The sequence below is a fragment of the Lycium barbarum genome, chromosome 5 (assembly GCF_019175385.1).
Source record: "Lycium barbarum isolate Lr01 chromosome 5, ASM1917538v2, whole genome shotgun sequence".
Taxonomy (NCBI): domain Eukaryota; kingdom Viridiplantae; phylum Streptophyta; class Magnoliopsida; order Solanales; family Solanaceae; genus Lycium; species Lycium barbarum.
Genome location: NC_083341.1, coordinates 17,403,340 through 17,420,568, shown reverse-complemented (window position 1 = coordinate 17,420,568; position 17,229 = coordinate 17,403,340). Strand labels below are relative to the sequence as shown.

Below are 17,229 nucleotides of genomic sequence, written 5' to 3'. Positions count from 1 at the left end.
TATGTTAGGCATTTCATTGCACACCCTAGTGTTTGACGTTGTTGTATAGTTTGGTGTTTCACTGTCATAACAATGCGAGAATTTGCATAGAAAAAGTAGAGAGAGTTGAGTGTTCAAGTGTTTGTCCACTCTATTTCCATTGAAAATATAGTTCTTCATCATGATGTGATAATTGGAAGTTGATCTATATATTTTTCATAGATGGACCCACACCCACTTTTATTTTCTTGCACTCAACTTATTTAAGTAAACGACTCCTCATTTAATTAAATTTTTATAGACATTAAATTAACAGAAAAGAAGTATCTTGAGTAGCTAAAAGTATATGAAACAAAATCCAAAAGCTTAGAATTACTTCCAAAGTGCCTCTAAAAGTTTTTGCATAGGACACCACAAGTATCAACTTCATCGCGTCAAAACACCAATTTTAATCCTCCTAGTCAAATCTTAAAATTTAAGAAACAAAATCTGAAAGCTTCATAAAATTACTGCCAAAATGCCTCTTAACTTTTTGCAGAGGACAACACAAGCATCAATTTCATTGCCTCAAACACCAACTAGTAATCATCCTAGTCAAATCTTCTTAAAATAGAAAACAAAATCTAAAAGCTCGATAAAATAAAAAAAACAGCCATAAGGGCCTTTAATTTTTGCACCAAAAAAGAGAAAAAAGCACAAGCCCTCAACATCTACTAATAACCTCACATTGCCTCAAACAATTCATAATTCTCTCTAATCAAATCTTCTCTCTTTAGCTTCAATTCATCTTCTTCATCCTTTAGTTTCTTCAATTTTTCTTCCAAATCCCTCATCTTTTCACCACCAATCAAACTCATATTCCTCTTCATAATATCCACAACATCCTTATTTATTGAACACAAATAACCAATATCAAAATTTGCAGCCAAAAGGGGATACTTTGACTGAATATCCAATTCACCTTCCTCTTTCTTAGTAAAGATGTCAACTTTATCAGTAGTATTTTTAACTCCACTAGTCTCACCATATGTTTTCTTTGTAAATTCATTAACTAAATAGTCATTAGACCACAGTTTCTTTGAAAGCTCAAAGACTAAATAATCATGAGGATTAGAGAAAACAGGATCTTGATGATCACCTTTCTTGTCCAAATTAGCAAAAAACTTCTTTTTCACTCTCCTAACCTTATCAGTGACCTGCCACTTATTAAGTTGATCAGCTTTCAATTTTTTCTGGATGTAGTGATGGAAACTCCACATATCTACATAAGCATTATAAGGGCCTTTTCCATGCGTGGACTTGAAGTCAATCAAACCATTAAGTAAAGTTATCTGGTCTTCTTCAATCCACTTGTGTGGAGGCTTTTTTTTCTTTAGTAATTCCCAAATCTTGATCCTCTTATTACTCGGCTCGGTTTGTGTCTCTTGGGGTCTCTTTAATGGGACACTGGGCTTGATTGTGAGTTGGGCTTGGTCGGAGTCGGAGTCGGAATCAGAGTCAGAGTCAGAATCAGAAGAGAGTTGAGCCGGGGCTAAGGGTTGGGTCCGGGGTATGGATTGAGCCCCGGGTAAGGGTTGAGCCCGGGGTAAGGGTTGGTCTAAGTCAGAATCGGAGTCAGAGTCAGAATTAGAAGAGAGTTGAGCCCGGGCTAAGGGTTGGGTCCGAGGTATGGATTGAGCCCCGGGTAAGGGTTGAGCCCGGGGTAAGGGTTGGTTTAAGTCAGAATCGGAGTCAGAGTCAGAATCAGAAGAGAGTTGAGCCCGGGTTAAGGGTTGGGCTCGGGTTATGGATTGAGCCCCGGGTAAGGGTTGAGCCGGGGTTAAGGATTGAGCCCGGGATAAGGGTTGGTCTAAGTCAGGATCAGAGTCGGAGTCAGAATCAGAAGTATCAGAAGTATCAGAATCCGAAGAGAATTGAGCCCGAGTTAAAGCCTGAGCCTGAGCCTGGGGTAAGGCCTGAGCCCGAGCCCGAGCCCGAGGTAAAGGTTGAGGCTGGAGTAAAGGTTGAGGTGGGGGTAAGGGTTGGTCTAAGTCGGAATCGGAATCAGAAGAGTCAGAGTCAGAGTCAGAGTCAGAGTCAGAGTCAGAAGAGAGTAGAGGCTTTGGAGGAGGCTTCGGATGAATGGTGAGTTTCTTCTCGACGGGGGCTTGTCGGACTGGCATCTTTGTGGTTTGTTTTTTGTTTCGCCTTCTTCTTCTTCTTTTTCTCTTCTTTCTCGTGGAGATATATAGGCTTTTGTGGAGAGGTTTTATTGAATTTAGAACCAGGAAATCCTTGTTTTAGTAGTAATACTATGCTACTCCTAATATGTTTCTTCTTCGTCAAGTTTCAGTAGCCGACTTTGCTTCATGCACTAATCTTTCCTTCTTTTTTTTTCTCTCCTTTATATATGGTTAGTGTTAGAAACTTTTTATATCACCAAGTTATTTGAATAAAATACTTGTAAGTGGCCTCTTTAAAATAATAATATCTGTAATCTTGAAAATAGGTTAGATTATCTGTTATGATAGGTAAATTCATTTTGAGTGATAAATTTTTTTAAACTAACGATATATATAACTTAAACTCGTCGGTTTGTAACCTATGCTTCTCATGTATAGGGGCGTATTTACAGAGAGGGGTATGAATTCACGTGGACCCATGCTCCTCTCACTGGACCATGTATAATTATGTTCTATTTCTTCAAAATTACTCAAATATATATATATATGTGTGTGTTCACCCAAGCTTAAAGAGTCCTATGATGCAATAATTATTGGGTGCTCTTTTACAAATTAAGTCGGGGTTTCAAATTTCATGTGTATCTTATCGTTTTTTCCTCTCTTTTTTCTGAAATTGAGCCTCCAGGTACAAAACACAAGTCAGCCTTCTTGTTTTTCTTTCTAGAATTGGATCCACTTATGGGAAATGGGCGTGTCATGTGTCCCCTCCTACATTTTAATTAAATGCCTTTTTCTTTTTCTTTTTTTTATTTGTTTAATTTATTCTTTCAAAATCCCCAAATCGGGCAGATTGAATTCTATGTTCTCTTTATGTGTTCGCCGTTAAATTTTGCATGATTAAACCAAATGTCAATTTTAAAATTACTGACAGTGTTCGATTAGCATATAGTAAACGGGTTTAACTGATCTCAATATCTTAAAATATAAAAATAAGATTGAGTTCTATATTCTCTTTATGTGTTCGCCGTTAAATTTTGCATAATTAAGCCAAATGTCAATTTTAAAATCACTGGTAGTGTTCAATTAACATATAGTCAACAGGTTGAACTGATCCCAATATCTTAAATATAAGAAACAAAATCTAAAAGCTCCGGAAAGAAAAAAGAAAAAAAAAAAAGCATAAGCCCTCAACCACTCCCTCCATCCCAATTTGTTTGAAGGTTGACCAGTTTGGAGAGTCAATCAGTTCTTTTTTTTATCACGATTTTCTCCAACTCTTTTTATATATTGTGAATTTTTAATTATGCAGACTTATACTACTTTTTATGTAGTTTTCAAATATGTAAATTTTATTATAAAACACTCGAAGAATTTAGATTTAAAATTAAATCAAGAAAAAACTGTTTGACTCCCCAGACTGGTCAACCTTCAAACATATTGAGACGGAAGGAGTCCATACTTACCTCCCATTGCCTCAACCACTCACATAGTTCTCGCTAATCAAATCTTTTCTCTTTAGCTCAAATTAGCTTCTTCATCCTTGCAATTTCTTCAACTGCATTGTATTTAACTTCTATAACAGGAGGATAATAAAGTTGCAATCTTTAGATTAAGAAAAAAGGAAAAGAAAAATTGCTCTAAGTGGTTAAACAAGACGTGATATTATATGTCGTCTCCTATTATTTTGGTTTTCTTTTCGTTGTGAAAACCATCTTTTGGCAGTTTATTTTGAAAAACAATTGGATTTGTATAACATATATGTCATAGCATCCATATCCCGGTTGTCCGAATGCACCATGCAATATGCTAGTTAAGGACATTTTCTACCGTTTGGAACTTTTTAAATTGAAGAGAGAACACAAAATTGTTAGGAAAAGAACACAAATGCCCACTGCATGTAAATAATTACCCGAAAATACCCTCTTACTTTCATGTCCCCAAAATTATTTACTCGGATGCCCCCAAACTACAAAAGGGTTGTGGGTCCGAATCACCAAAGGAGCAAAAAGGGGGACAGGCCGACAGGGTATATATCATAGAGAACTGCTTCAGTTCTTCGATGAGACACTCTTCAGTCCTTCATAATACCATCATGGTATATATAATATATTGAGATGGTATCATGGAGGACTGCTTCAATCCGCTCGGATAAATATTTTCGGCCGAACTGGGTAGAAGCGAAATTAATTTATGAGGGCCATGGTCGGGTAAATATTTTTCCTTTTATGGGAATTTTGTGTTGTTTCCCAAATTGTTATCACATGCAGATATTTTGAAGGCCCCAATCTCTCAATCTTTTGCGTAGTTTTTTTTTTTTTAAAAAAAAGGTCATACGTTAAGACTGAATTGGCAAATATTGGGAAAAAATGACCAAACAATTCACAGCTAAATCCCATGAAAGCATGCATTTTACAACCGTGGAGGTTGTAGCTTGGAATATACATAGAATACACCATTGCATTATCTGAAGAGAACTCATCGACTGCAAACCATATTATAGAAGCGATAACTCAACGATCACGAACATGTATCAGCCAGGAAAAAGAAGTAGGAACTGGAATAATAAAAGCTAAAAAACCAAAAGCTGTACAAAACTGGTCCATTTTCCTTAAGTCTCTCAACTTTATACTAGAAAAATTTTATAATAACATAGAAGAGACTTTAGCATTTGGGGTTGACCATATATAGTTAGTTCATTGATTGATATATAGAAAAGACTTTAGTAACTTTTGCCATCTCACAGTTCCAAAATATGGTTGGATCTTTATGAAAAATATGGTGACTACAAGACGGAGAGTCATATATATTTCACTCTGGACGTTTCTTGAAGAGCATCCAAAAAAAAAATCGGCATCTTAGTTCATCCATTCTTCCTTCTTCTAGCGATATCTAAGCAAGCACCAGACCGAATGCCAGATCCGTTTTCTTCAAAAGCAAGTCTTTAGCTATAGAATGTAAGAGGTAGACCCTTCTGCCTGTTCTGCCCCTAATTAATGTATGAAAGCAAAAGTTAGAAGCCATGGCGCGAAGTCACTTTTGCACGGGGGAGGAGCTAGTGAACCCAGTAATTTTGGTTCAAACTCTGTATTTGTCTTAAAATCTAATGAATAAGTACAGATTATCAATTTAGAGCTCAGTAACTTTTTAGTAACTTAAAAAGTGAGAATCCAGAACCCATAAACTTCAAATATTGACTCCACCTCTGCTTGTGTACTATGAGATAGGGGTTTACAAGTACTGTTGCACACTCATACCTGAACCACTAGCTATTGGGATGTGCTTTCGTCATCTGAACTAAAATCATCATCCATCCGTCGCTGCTGGATTGCAGGAAATAGTCGTTGATGAACATGATCTGGCAAAGAATCCGGATGGGATTCCTGGGAAGGTGATGCCGTTAGTGCTCCTTTTCTAGGGGTATTTGCTGGCAACTTGGTTGATTTTCTCACCAATATACATTCCTTGTCCAACATAATTAAGAAATCACGAACAGTGACGAAGAGACGCAAGCCTTCGTCCTTTCCTGCAGTTCCATGGAAGTAGTCTCCTGTACTCTTCACCAAAGCCATTATCCTTTTCTCTTCTTCTAATATCCACTTGATCTCCTCTTCCGCGTGTTGCATAAAATTCGTGAGGGTATCACGGAACTTCCTCTCTTCCTCCAAACTTTTCATGTCAGTGTCTAGAAACGCTTTCGTTTTCACTAGTGACTTACCGAGTTTCGAGACAGATGCACTTAAGTTCTCACCGTCTATAACTGCTGCTTTTTTTACATCCTCAAGTTCATTGCTTAGACCAGAAACCACCTGGAGACCAAGGTTACGATGGTAATTCACCGAGTCTTGAGAAGCAGCATCCTCGACAAGATCTTCTGTTGTCAGAGCCGACAAGCTTTCACTCTCCCTTAACTTGCGTGCTGCTCTTAATCCTTCTGATCGGATAATTTCTTGAACGACAAAGTGGAGAAGTGTGGTCTTGCCATCAGTTCCTTTAACATCTGAGAGTTTCAACAGCGTATCAAGCTTGAATGCTGATGCGCCACCACGATAGGTGCCATCGTTCATGCGATTCCCAGTTTTAAGAACAGCTTCTAGAAGTTTCAGGAAGAGTCTACTGTTTCTCAGCTCCTTGCATGCCACCTGCAAGTCAGTTGCAATGAATAAAAGCCATCTACCACGTGATAAGAAACAGCTACTAGAAACCAATCTACTGAAAGCTCTTTTATATTAACCATGACAGGGAGTATGATAGCCAAATTTCTTTGACACTGTATATACTGGTTTCAATTGTTACTACAATTGTTTTATTTTAAGCTACTAAATTTCACACCTAATTAAAATGACCCCTTTCAATAAGAAAAACTTCGCCTGTATTAAAGATTATGAGACACTCAAAATATATAAGAAAGAAAAATCTGGCAAGTCCAACTAACTGGACTTGATTTTAGTTCATCATGATTATACAAAAAGACGACACCTCTCGATCAGAAAAATCCTAAGCTCTTATATATTTTTCAGCACTAATTAACTAAGAAAAACTCAGTTCCTTTTTATTTTTATAACTATGATCTTGGAAAAGCAGAAACAAACTTTTACTGATGAATATACGAGATCAGTCTCATGATATGTAGCCTACAAATCATGCTTATTTGATTTTTTTTCTTTATTAACTCCCAGAATTTATGGGATGGTGCATGGTATAGTTGGACCAATTAAGATGCAGAAAACCGATAGAAATTATGGTTGCAGCAAAATAACAGGGAATTCCACGATTCACCTCTAAAGTTTCAAAGGACTCTTTAATGGAAGAAACATCTTCCTCAAGAGAACTCATGAGCAACAATGCTTCCATCCGTTTGAAGGCAAAGGGAATTTCAACAAGCGATTTTAGAAACCTTTCAGCAGGACCGAGCTGAGAAATTTCTCCACAATATAATCGAAGTTTGAGTTCTTCATCTGTTGTTGGTGCCATCTTTGATATAGCTTGAATAAGTTCAGGAGACAGTTTATTACCTGATAAGATAAGCAGGCTTTTGCAATTAAGTGGCTGAAACATACTTGATAAAATTAACATAAAAACAATGAAAATGAACAAACATTAGCTAGAAGTTTTAGTATCCCGCAGCAGTCATCAATCTTTGTTCTATAAAATCACCAGAAAGTTTTATTTTCCACTTAGAAATGGGACCTTGTTTTCAACTTCATCTAATTTCTAGGAGTATTTAATTAGCACATGCCGACATTCACAAAAGATCTTCTGAAAATTCACCCTGGGATTTTGGTTCTTCAAAATTCTTTTTGATTACTCTCAATGTGCTTGTAGTCATTTCACAAGACCATGCATGAAGTAAATTGGTAGAATGAAACTTCTTTATTACTCAAGTAAATAACATACAGTTTCCTAATGGACTGACAAGAAGTTCTATGTGCAGACTATGTTGTTTGTTCTTCTTTTATCTCTTTTTAAAGGCAGTTAATAACTTTAATGCAAAAGCTGAAAGACTGCAAAAGCTATGAACAGAGTTAACACTTAAGTAAAAGCCCTCGTAGGATTAGACGCTCTCTTCCTCATGGTGATAAATTTACTATTTTCATTTCCCATTAGCTATTTCAAAAGAGTCAAGATTAACTTTCTCACGGATCTCATGGGGAAGACGCGGAGAAAGAAAGATTTACCCTCCTTGAGAGCATCACAAACTTCTTCTGTCGTCACATTTAAGGCTTTAAGAATAATTGCTAGATTTTGTGATTTCTTAGCATCAATTATCTGAATATACTGTGGGGTAGCTTCAAAAGACGATGCAGCTTTCGTGCCCTCAGTTTTGCCTGGATTTGCTGCGTTATATCCGAATAACGATTCCATCATCTCCTCATTAAACCTGTAGTAAGTAACATCATTATAAAAAGTGAGGAAGTTAGACATCGATCTTGTCAAGTGCATAGGAAAGATTGATGTAAAGCTTACTGGAATGAGCCAGCTTTGATGTCGTGCCAAACCATCGAGTGATCAGGATTAGCAAGAACCTTGTCCCAGAAAAATGGCTTTAATTTTGCCTTTGGAGCATCAGAGTCATCAGATGGTTCAGTTCCCTCACCACCAGAAGAACTTCGTCTCTTATGTGCTCCAAGGGGCGGTAAAGGCTTTGCTGGATTACCAGGCTTTGGTGGTCCGGGGGGTGGAGGGCGAGCAGCCATTGGAGGTGGAGGCGGCTTTGGAGCAGGTGGTTTAGGAGGAGGAGGAGGTGGTCCAGGTGGCGGAGGTGTGGATTTTCCTGGAGGAAGTGGTAATGCATTTACAGGTGCATCTGTTCTAGCTTCTGCTTCAGAAGAATTATGAGCATCAGCTGGCCCCGAAAGACTATTTACAGTAGAAGAACTCTTGAAATCTTTCTTGGTTGAACTTCCTATGCTTGAAGACTTCTGAGAAGAATCTGACCACATACATTGTAGAAATTATTCAGCATTAGAAATAAATAGGGATAATACATTTTTGGACCGCTCAAAAGAATAATAGCCAGCAAATGTACAGGTTTTGTATACTGAGTATAAATATACATAAAATATACATATAATTACATGAATGTACAAATAATATACATAATCAGTATATAGGTTTTGTATATTTTGGCTAGCGCCCGTAATTAATTTCTGCCGACTGACGGGCCAAAAATGAAAAATCCCTTAGAAAAATTGACCTTCATAATTAAATACCTGCAGATAGACTACCTGAACAAAGGTTAAGAAGAGGTTTCTCATCTCTTTTCCCATACTGTGGGACTGTCTCTTTCTTTTTACTTTTTCTAAGACAGAGTATTAATAACAGAGCTAAAAGTGCGATTCCTAGTACCACGGCACCTCCAGAAACAGCAGCAATAATATATGTTCTGTTCTTATCGTTATCTTCTGAAGCATTAGTTCCTGTATTTTTTGGTTTAGCAGGAGGAGGAATTACAGGCAAAGGTTTAGAAGAGTTGGCACGAGTCGGAGGCGTTGGAGCCTTTGCATGAGGGGGGACATGAGTCCGAGGTGTTGGTGCCTTTGCAGGAGGTTTGACGTGGGCCCGAGGTGTTGGAGACTTTGCAGGAGGTTCCGTGGGCGCTTCAAAAGAAGGCGTTGGAGCATAAATTGGTGATACGGCTGTGGGGCCTGGAGATGGAGCGAGGATTGGAGCTGCAACATCATCTATTAGCTTATCTTGAAGCTTTCTTTCTCTTAGGTGCCTTCTTGGAACACTGGACAACCATTGCGAGAAAAGCTTTTGGTACTTGATGAACCAAGAAAGAGGAAGGCTTTTCCTTCTTAAGCATTCCAGAAGGATTTGCTTCTCTTCAGGAGGCAGATCACTAATAGCCTTTTGTAAGATTCTTTTTCTCAACAAAGCTATATCTGATTTTAAGTAAATATAAGTTCCTGTTGCTGCCTGATAAAGAGACAAATCTAGAACGCTTGCTGTTTCTGTATTCTTATGTGATCCTTCTACGCAATGAATCCATATTTTCTCAGCCTGCATACAGAATACTTCATCAACATATAGCCAGAAATATACTTTGGCAGCACAAGAATTTACTATGAGCTTTGATTACTAAAAACAAAAATCTCTGCAATTATAAAAGATTAGAATCACTAGCTTCGAAACATAGACTTGCATGATCAGCTAGTTTTGAGTAAACATAAAGTTATAGCAATAGATCTTCTGAGCCTAGTTACAATTTCTGTGACACGAAAATCTTCAAAATATTAATGTGAGTAACAAAACACTTGCTTTGATACAATGCATTTAAAGTAATCGGTTCAGTTTCCTCATACCATGAGAAGCATTGCCACTAAGTTCCAAGGTGCAAAGCTTAGATATTGTTCTTTTTGATATTCTTATTAAATACAACTCTATATCTTGTTTATTTCGCTTGCATTACAAAAAATGATACAACCAACTTATGTAGTTACATCTCTAGGCTTTCGCACAAAGACAGACTTCCAAAACCATGGCATATGACTCCTAGCACAATTGTACTTTCATTGATTTCTTCTAAATTGCATAGCTTTATCCTAGGACCAGTAGCAGAATCAGGAATTTATATAAGGGGATTCAAAAGTAGCAAATTTTTAACCCCTTTTGCCACTTTACTAGAAATTCATCTTATATCAAGGGAATTCATCAGCTTATATATTACCAGTAAATTGATTTTTGCTCTGTTGCACTGCATAATTTTCCAACAAAGGGGATTCCATACCTAGCTTTGCCCTTGCCTAGGACATTGTTCTCAAATGAAAAGATAGAGTTGTTAGAAAGAATTACCAATCGTTTACAAAGGATCACATAAAAATTACCATTAAGCAACTCACATAAAAACTCATCTACACGCATACATATTTTGTACATGCATATATTTTAGCCTTATGTATATATTAACGCATTTGGCTCTGCATTATGTAACAACAGGAAACGACACGATCCATTAAATGTTGTATTCATCAAAACAACATAGCACAATACAATACAATACAATACGATACATTATAAAACGATGTATAACATGAGAAATGAGAAGTTATTTTTTCATACCTTATCTTCATCTATGTGTTGAACACCCCAAGAACCTTCATTATCTAAACAGTTTTCGGGAAGCTTTCGATTCCCTTGTGAACTATTAGCTGACCAAACACAAACAAAAACAACAAAAACAAATACAGACCTGACCCTTCCCACACCCATTGATTGTAAAAATCAATCTTTTTCAAATCCCATATTTTGGCCTTTTTCATTTCATCTGATCATGTGCCTCTCAAAATCATTCAAGAATTCAAATGTATACAATAATATGCCACAAAATAAACAACCCCACAAAGCCCTTTGGCTTTTTCTTCAATATTTCAAAGCTAAAACGACCAGAATTGAAATGTATACACAAAAATGTATAATTTGACCTCTATTCTTGATAGTAACTTACATAAAGATTCTATCTTTACACATAAAATTGGATATTATGTTTGTTTATAAATAAAAATGGAACCCCACCACCCTTTTGGTGCCTTTGCAACAAATATTACAGGGAAAAAAATTCAAGAAAATTTGCAAAGGTTTCAAGAAGGGGAGTTTTCCCAAGAAATATTTGGAAAAGCTTGGTGCTTTTTTTGATTTCTTTTTTTTTTCTTGGGTCAGATTTTCGCATGGAATTTTTTGTTCATTGGAGTGTTTTCATGTTTTTCGGAGACACACAAATGAAACGTGCACAGAACTACATTAATTTTGAGAGAGAGACAATAAGCCTATTTACTAATACTAATTCTTCTGGATATTAAATAAAGGGATAATTATATTTTTGGACCGCTCAAAAGAATAATAGCCTGCATATAGTGTGTATATTAAGTATAAATATGCTTATAATATACATAATGTATACACAAAATATACATAATCATTGTATAGGTTTTGTATATTTTAGCTAGCAGAAATCGGCGGGTCAAAAATGAAAAAAAACCCTTAAATAAACAACTATTGTCACAATATAATTTTATATCCTGATTTTAAAGTTTATTAAACAAAACAAGTAAGTGAGAAGTATTTGAGCAATGAGCATAACTTATAAGGGATTGTCACCAGCTTAGTTTGTTTTCCTATATTAGATTATCTATTTTTTGCAGTATAAAACCGATATAATGAAGTATAATGTTGTATTGATGATTAATTTGTTATGAATTTCATTATGGGTTGGTCGATGAGGAGTTATAACTCCGATGGTAGAATTTTTTTGTATCTTATAGAGTATCCCATTAGATTTTTATAATTTGACCCTCCCCTCAACTTTCTTTTGCCTTGGTAGTAACTGCCTTCCCCAGATAGTTCTCCATACAAATTACAAAGAAGATGAAATAGATACAACGACCACAACATACTAGTGAAATCTCACAAACTGAGATCTGAAAAGGGTAAAGTGTACGTAAATTTTACTAAGTAAATTTTACTACTACCATGAAAGATGAAAAGGTTATTTCCTGTGGACCATCGGCACAAACAATAGTGCATAGGGTAAAAATCAATATTACATATGGCAGGATTAGATGTTGATATGTGGCAGATTAGATCGGCTATGTATTCAGACAAGACGAAGACCCGAAGTAAGTTATCCTGCGCACGACCGAAGCAAAGAGCCTCGATAAATTGCTACGGCGAAGATAAGAGCAGTTTTGAGTATCAGACGTTACTATCCGGTCCGGATAATGCAGTCAAACGTTACACTTTTTTCTATTAAATACCATCTATTAACCATTTAATGTACATTATTAGAGATAAGAGGGATTCACGACCTTTGGCTCCTAAATTCATACCTATAAAAAGATCCTAACCTTAGTGTTGGTAGGCATCTAACCTTTTGCTTAATAATTCATACTTTACGCAATCAGCAAAATACAAGTTTCTTTCTTATTTTAGCATCGGTTATCTTGTTAGTCTTTGAGGCTCGAAGTCATTTCGAAAACATTCTCATTGAGAGATTTCTCCGAGCTCAGGCTATCCTGGCTAATTTAATTATCTTATTGATTTCCATTCACTTGATTTCAGTTGTTATCAGGGGTGGATTTAAAGTAGTATATGGGGGTTCCCGCACTTGCGCGGATCCTATATTTGTATTGAAAAATGCAGTAAATATATAAGAAATACGACTAGGGAACCTTTTAACAAAGTGCGTTGTTGGTCTAGTGGCAGAAAAGGAATCCTTTAAACTTTGTTCCTCTTGCTCAAGGGTTCAAGTCCCCTTAGTCATTGTGTAGGCTTTTATTTTGTCTTTTTTTATTTTTTTAATTTGAGATAGGTGGGAACCCATAAAATTCAAATCTTGGATCCGCCTCTGATTGTTATCATTGCGTATTCTTTAAATCACTAAAGAAATTCCATCTGTACCTTTTGAGGGTAAACAAAGATGATTTGAGGGTAAACAAAGATGAAATAGATAAGTTGGTGATAAGTTATGCTATTTTGCGTTTTGATGATTTGCCAAACATATTTAAGGAACCAGATGTACTCTGTTCCCCTACCCGTCGTACAGTCAACTTAACAGCTGTAAAGCTGCACACTATACCGACTGGCAGCAGTGCAGCAGCATAGCTGTAGCTTGCTAGAGGCCAAAACAAACAATGAAATGTCCCTCTCAAATCTCACATGCTCTCTCATATATAAACAACATGTTACAAGGTTTAACCTAACACTTCAAATCTGAAATTATAATTTTCTCAAATGCTAACCGCCGCTGCTCTCAAGATTCTCTCAAGAAAAAAGTTGCTACAAACTCCAGGACTAGATCCCGATACTGAATATTTGCTAATTCCTTATGTTTTTTGAGTCTTTGTCTTTTGTCATTTACTTGTAATCCTACATTACTTTCAAGAAGTGTCATAGTAGGAGAGATCTCAACCTTTGTCATTTGGTTCCTTGGCTAGAGTTAGTCAAGGTTTGTTCTTTGCAATAGAGTTATTGTAAAGGTCTTACAATAGATTTATTGTAAGGGGTGAGAGATTAAGAGTTTAATACCTAGGTTGCAATATGTTATAATCTGAAGTTGCTCAGTTATAGTGAAGTTATAGTGAAGTTGGGAAATCCTACTCCGGTAGATCGTGGTTTTTAATCCTTTGAGCAAGTAGTTTTTCACGTAAATATCTTGTGTTATTTACTTTTTGTCTTTACTTAAGGGAACAGATAGAGAACCTGGTTCTCTATACTGTTTGGTGGACTCTTAGTTTCTATCAATTAGTATCAGAGCGGATTCTTTCGAAAAGGTTAATACCTAGAAAAGATCTGTCTAATGGCTGCTCCACCAAACCTAAAGGAAGGACAATCTAGCACAAGACCACTAAGGTTCAATGAAAAATATTATGGATGGTGGAAGACAAAGATACATGACTACCTCATGGCTAAAGACTCTGAGTTGTGGGACATTATCTATGATGGTTCTTTTGTTCCTATGAAGAAAGATAAGGTTGGAGCTACAACAATTCCAAAGACAAGTAAGGAGTATAATGAGACTGACCGAAAAGCTATTGAAAAGAACTACAGAGCCAAGAAAATCCTTGTGTGCGGTATTGGAGTTGATGAGTACAATCGTATCTTGTCATGCTAATATGCAAAGGAGATATAAGATGCGGTTCAAACTGCTCATGAGGGAACAAGTTAGGTAAAACAGTCCAAAATAGACATGCTTACCACTGAGTATGAACTTTTTAAGATGAAGGATGGTGAGTCTATTCATGACATGCATACTAGATTCACCTCCATAATCAATGAACTCCATTCTCTTGGTGAAATGATTTCTACCAACAAACGTGTTCGAAAGTTGCTTAGTATTTTGCCTAGTTTTTGGGAAAGCAAAGTCAATGCTATTACTGAAGCTAAGGATGTGCAAACACTGACCATTGATGAGCTCTTTGGAAATCTCAAAACTTATGAGCTGAAAAAACAACAAGATCAAGAAAGAAGGGAGCCAAGGAAAGAGAGGAACCTAGTCGTCAAGGCGACTGCTAAAAGTGACTCTAGCGGCGATGAGTCAGACATGGCTTATCTCACTAAAAGGTTTCAAAAGATGATTAAAAAAAATGGTGGTTTCCAAAGAAAGGGAAACACAGTAAAAAATCCTAGAGGAAAATAACTGTTGTCACAAGTGTGGAAAACCTAGAAATTTCATCAGAGAATGTCCACTTCACAAGCAAGACTACTATAAACACTGAAAAGACAGCAAAGAGGAACCAGGTCCTCGACATGAAATTCAAAAGGAGAGAGGTTGCCGATAACTTGATGAAACGGGCTTTGGCTACCTAGAGAGATTCCTCAAGTGAATCTGAAGATGAAGATGATCAAGGAGGCATGAAGATGACTTCTTGATGGCTATTGATGATGGACCTTTGAGATATGAATCAGTCTTTGCACTCATGGCTAAATTTGATGTTGATGATGACAATGAAGAGAAGGAGGTAAATTTTCTAGATGTTCAAAAAAACTTGAAAAATTACTCTCAGAAAAAATTGATGTCATTACCAAATGTATTAATTGATGTGTGTCATAGTCTCATTGAAGAAAAGAGAGCTCTAACTGAAGAATTTGTGAATTAGAACAAGAGAGGGATGACATGGTAATGTCCATCATAGATTTGAGGGAATAGGTTGAGGAAGTAACTAGAGAAAATTCTTTGCTAAAAAATCAAATGAAAAAATGGATGGACACACCTTCTAAAGGAAAAAAGGAGAGGCTAGTAAGATTCAGCTTAAGCTTGAAAGTGAGCTTAAGAGAACCAAATTGAGTCTCACCTCTGAGTTAGAAAAGAATGAGCAACTTCAAGAAAATTTAAAAATGGTAAAAATTAAGCTTGATAAGTCACTTTAGTGGACATAGTCCTCTGACGTAATTGCCTCTATGTACAAAAGTGATGGGGGAGGTAGGCAAGGCATCGAGTTCCAAAAGCCTAAACCCCCTATAATTCCCATAGCAATTATGTCACTATGACTGAAAATTAGTTGTGCACTCATTCTAGGTAGACTCGTCATTTTAAAGAAACATGCAAAGCCAAGTTCCAGTCTCTGTAGAAAAATAAGAATTTCATTGAAAAGAAATTCAAAGCTGAGGGACCTGGTCCCCTAAAAAAGAAAATTGTTTTGCCTGCATGGACTAAAAGAAGCTTAATTCACCCGTTCTATTATTTTATGGGACCCAAACTTGTTTGGGTTCCTAAATCTAATCAGTGACTCTATTTGTAGGCTGGAGTGAGAGGAGGCAGTCAAAAAATAGTACATGAATAATGGTTGCTCGAAACATATAACTGGAAGAATGGAGGATTTTCTCTCAGTCAAAGCCTTCCAAGGAGGGAGGAGTGTGTCTTTTGGAAATGGCAAGAAATGATACATTCTTGGTGTTAGTAAAATTGTCAAGACACTCTCCCATACAATTGAAACTGTGTAATATGTAGATGGATTGAAGTATAGCTTGTTGAGTGTGTCTCAAATCTGTGATAAAGGAAATGAAGTATAGTTCTTGTCCTGCTCCTGCACTGTCACCAATATCAAATTTGGTGAAGTAGTACTTATAGCAAAAAGGTTCAATAATATCTATGTGGCAAATTTTGACTCATTAAATGGTGGTGATTTAACATGTCTCGGTGCCATGGATGATGATGTTGAACTATGGCACAGACAACTAGGACATGCAAGTTTCTCTACTGAATAAGCTTGTTACAAAGGAACTGGTTCGTGGGCTGCCAAAGACCAAGTTCAAAGATCACAAGGCATGTGATGCTTGCATAAGAGGGAAGCAGGTCAGCTCCTCTTTCAAACCAAAGAAAGAAGTGAGTACCTCAAGGCTACTTGATCTTCTTCATATGGAACGTTGTGGGCCAATAATAATTCCAAGCAGAGGAGGAAAGAAACATATTTTTGTGATTGTTGATGACTACTCAAGATTCACTTGGACACTGTTTCTAAAAACCAAGGATGAAACATTTCATGTGTTTGTTGCTTTTGTGAAAAAAATGCAAGTGAAACTAAGAAATCACATTGTGAGTATCAAATATGATCATGGTACTGAATTTGACAATGCCAAATTTGATTAATTTTGTGCTGAAAATGGTATAAGTCACAACTTTTCTGCTTAAAAAACACTACAGCAAAATAGGGTTGTGGAGAGGAAAACAGAACATTTAAAGATATGGTCAGAACAATGCTGATATCTAGTGATGTGCCTAAGAGCTTTTGGGATGAAGCTGTCAGTACTGCCCATCACTTAATTAATAGGTGCATGATCGGGTCCCTGCTTGAGAAGACTCCTTATGAACTACTTAACCGGAGAAAACCTAAGCTGACTTACCTGAGAGCTTTCGAATGCAAATGCTTTGTTCTCAACAATGGTAAGAAGGCCTTGGAAAAATTCGATGCAAAAAGTGATGAAGGAATCTTTCTTGGTTACTCTTCTCATAGCAAGGCATACAAGGTCTACAACAGGAGAACTCAGTGTATAGAAGAATGTGTGCATATAATCTTTGATGAATCAAATGAATTGGGTGATGAAGAGATAGAAATCTCAAATGGAAAGACTGAATTGATGAGTTAAGTCAAGC

The 17,229-nt window shown here is 36.6% G+C and overlaps 2 protein-coding genes across 5 annotated transcripts; both read right to left on the bottom strand.

The window, feature by feature from the left end:
- Positions 1–407: 407 nt before the first annotated feature.
- LOC132640587 (STOREKEEPER protein-like) lies at positions 408–2,425 on the bottom strand. The gene has a single exon (XM_060357230.1). It carries the CDS (start codon positions 2,139–2,141, stop codon positions 702–704), a length of 1,440 nt encoding a protein of 479 aa, XP_060213213.1. The 5' UTR covers positions 2,142–2,425; the 3' UTR covers positions 408–701.
- A 2,222-nt stretch (positions 2,426–4,647) lies between these two features.
- LOC132640584 (formin-like protein 3) lies at positions 4,648–11,389 on the bottom strand. Of its 4 annotated transcripts, XM_060357223.1 has the most exons (7): positions 10,704–11,389; positions 8,852–9,644; positions 8,106–8,571; positions 7,817–8,019; positions 6,918–7,153; positions 5,396–6,280; positions 4,648–5,127 (listed from the first exon to the last, which is right to left on the bottom strand). In XM_060357223.1, the coding sequence occupies exons 1-6, from the start codon at positions 10,851–10,853 to the stop codon at positions 5,408–5,410; spliced, it is 2,721 nt and encodes a 906-aa protein (XP_060213206.1). In that variant the 5' UTR covers positions 10,854–11,389; the 3' UTR covers positions 4,648–5,127; positions 5,396–5,407. The 4 variants fall into 4 exon arrangements, with proteins under 4 accessions (XP_060213206.1, XP_060213205.1, XP_060213207.1 ...); XM_060357222.1 differs by lacking the exon at positions 4,648–5,127 and having other exon boundaries at positions 5,210–6,280; XM_060357224.1 differs by lacking the exon at positions 4,648–5,127 and having other exon boundaries at positions 5,210–6,280; positions 8,867–9,644; positions 10,704–11,388.
- Between the last annotated feature and the right edge of the window lie 5,840 nt (positions 11,390–17,229).

Bases quoted from the DNA above. Each gene is read 5' to 3' on its own strand.
- LOC132640587 (XM_060357230.1), bottom strand. From the start codon at position 2,141: ATGCCAGTCCGACAAGCCCCCGTCGAGAAGAAACTCACCATTCATCCG.
- LOC132640584 (XM_060357223.1), bottom strand. From the start codon at position 10,853: ATGGGTGTGGGAAGGGTCAGGTCTGTATTTGTTTTTGTTGTTTTTGTT. The intron at 8,020-8,105 runs GTAAGCTTTACA...TACTTACTACAG, and splicing joins ATCAAAGCTGGCTCATTCCA to GTTTAATGAGGAGATGATGG. The intron at 7,154-7,816 runs GTAAATCTTTCT...TTATCTTATCAG, and splicing joins TTGTGATGCTCTCAAGGAGG to GTAATAAACTGTCTCCTGAA.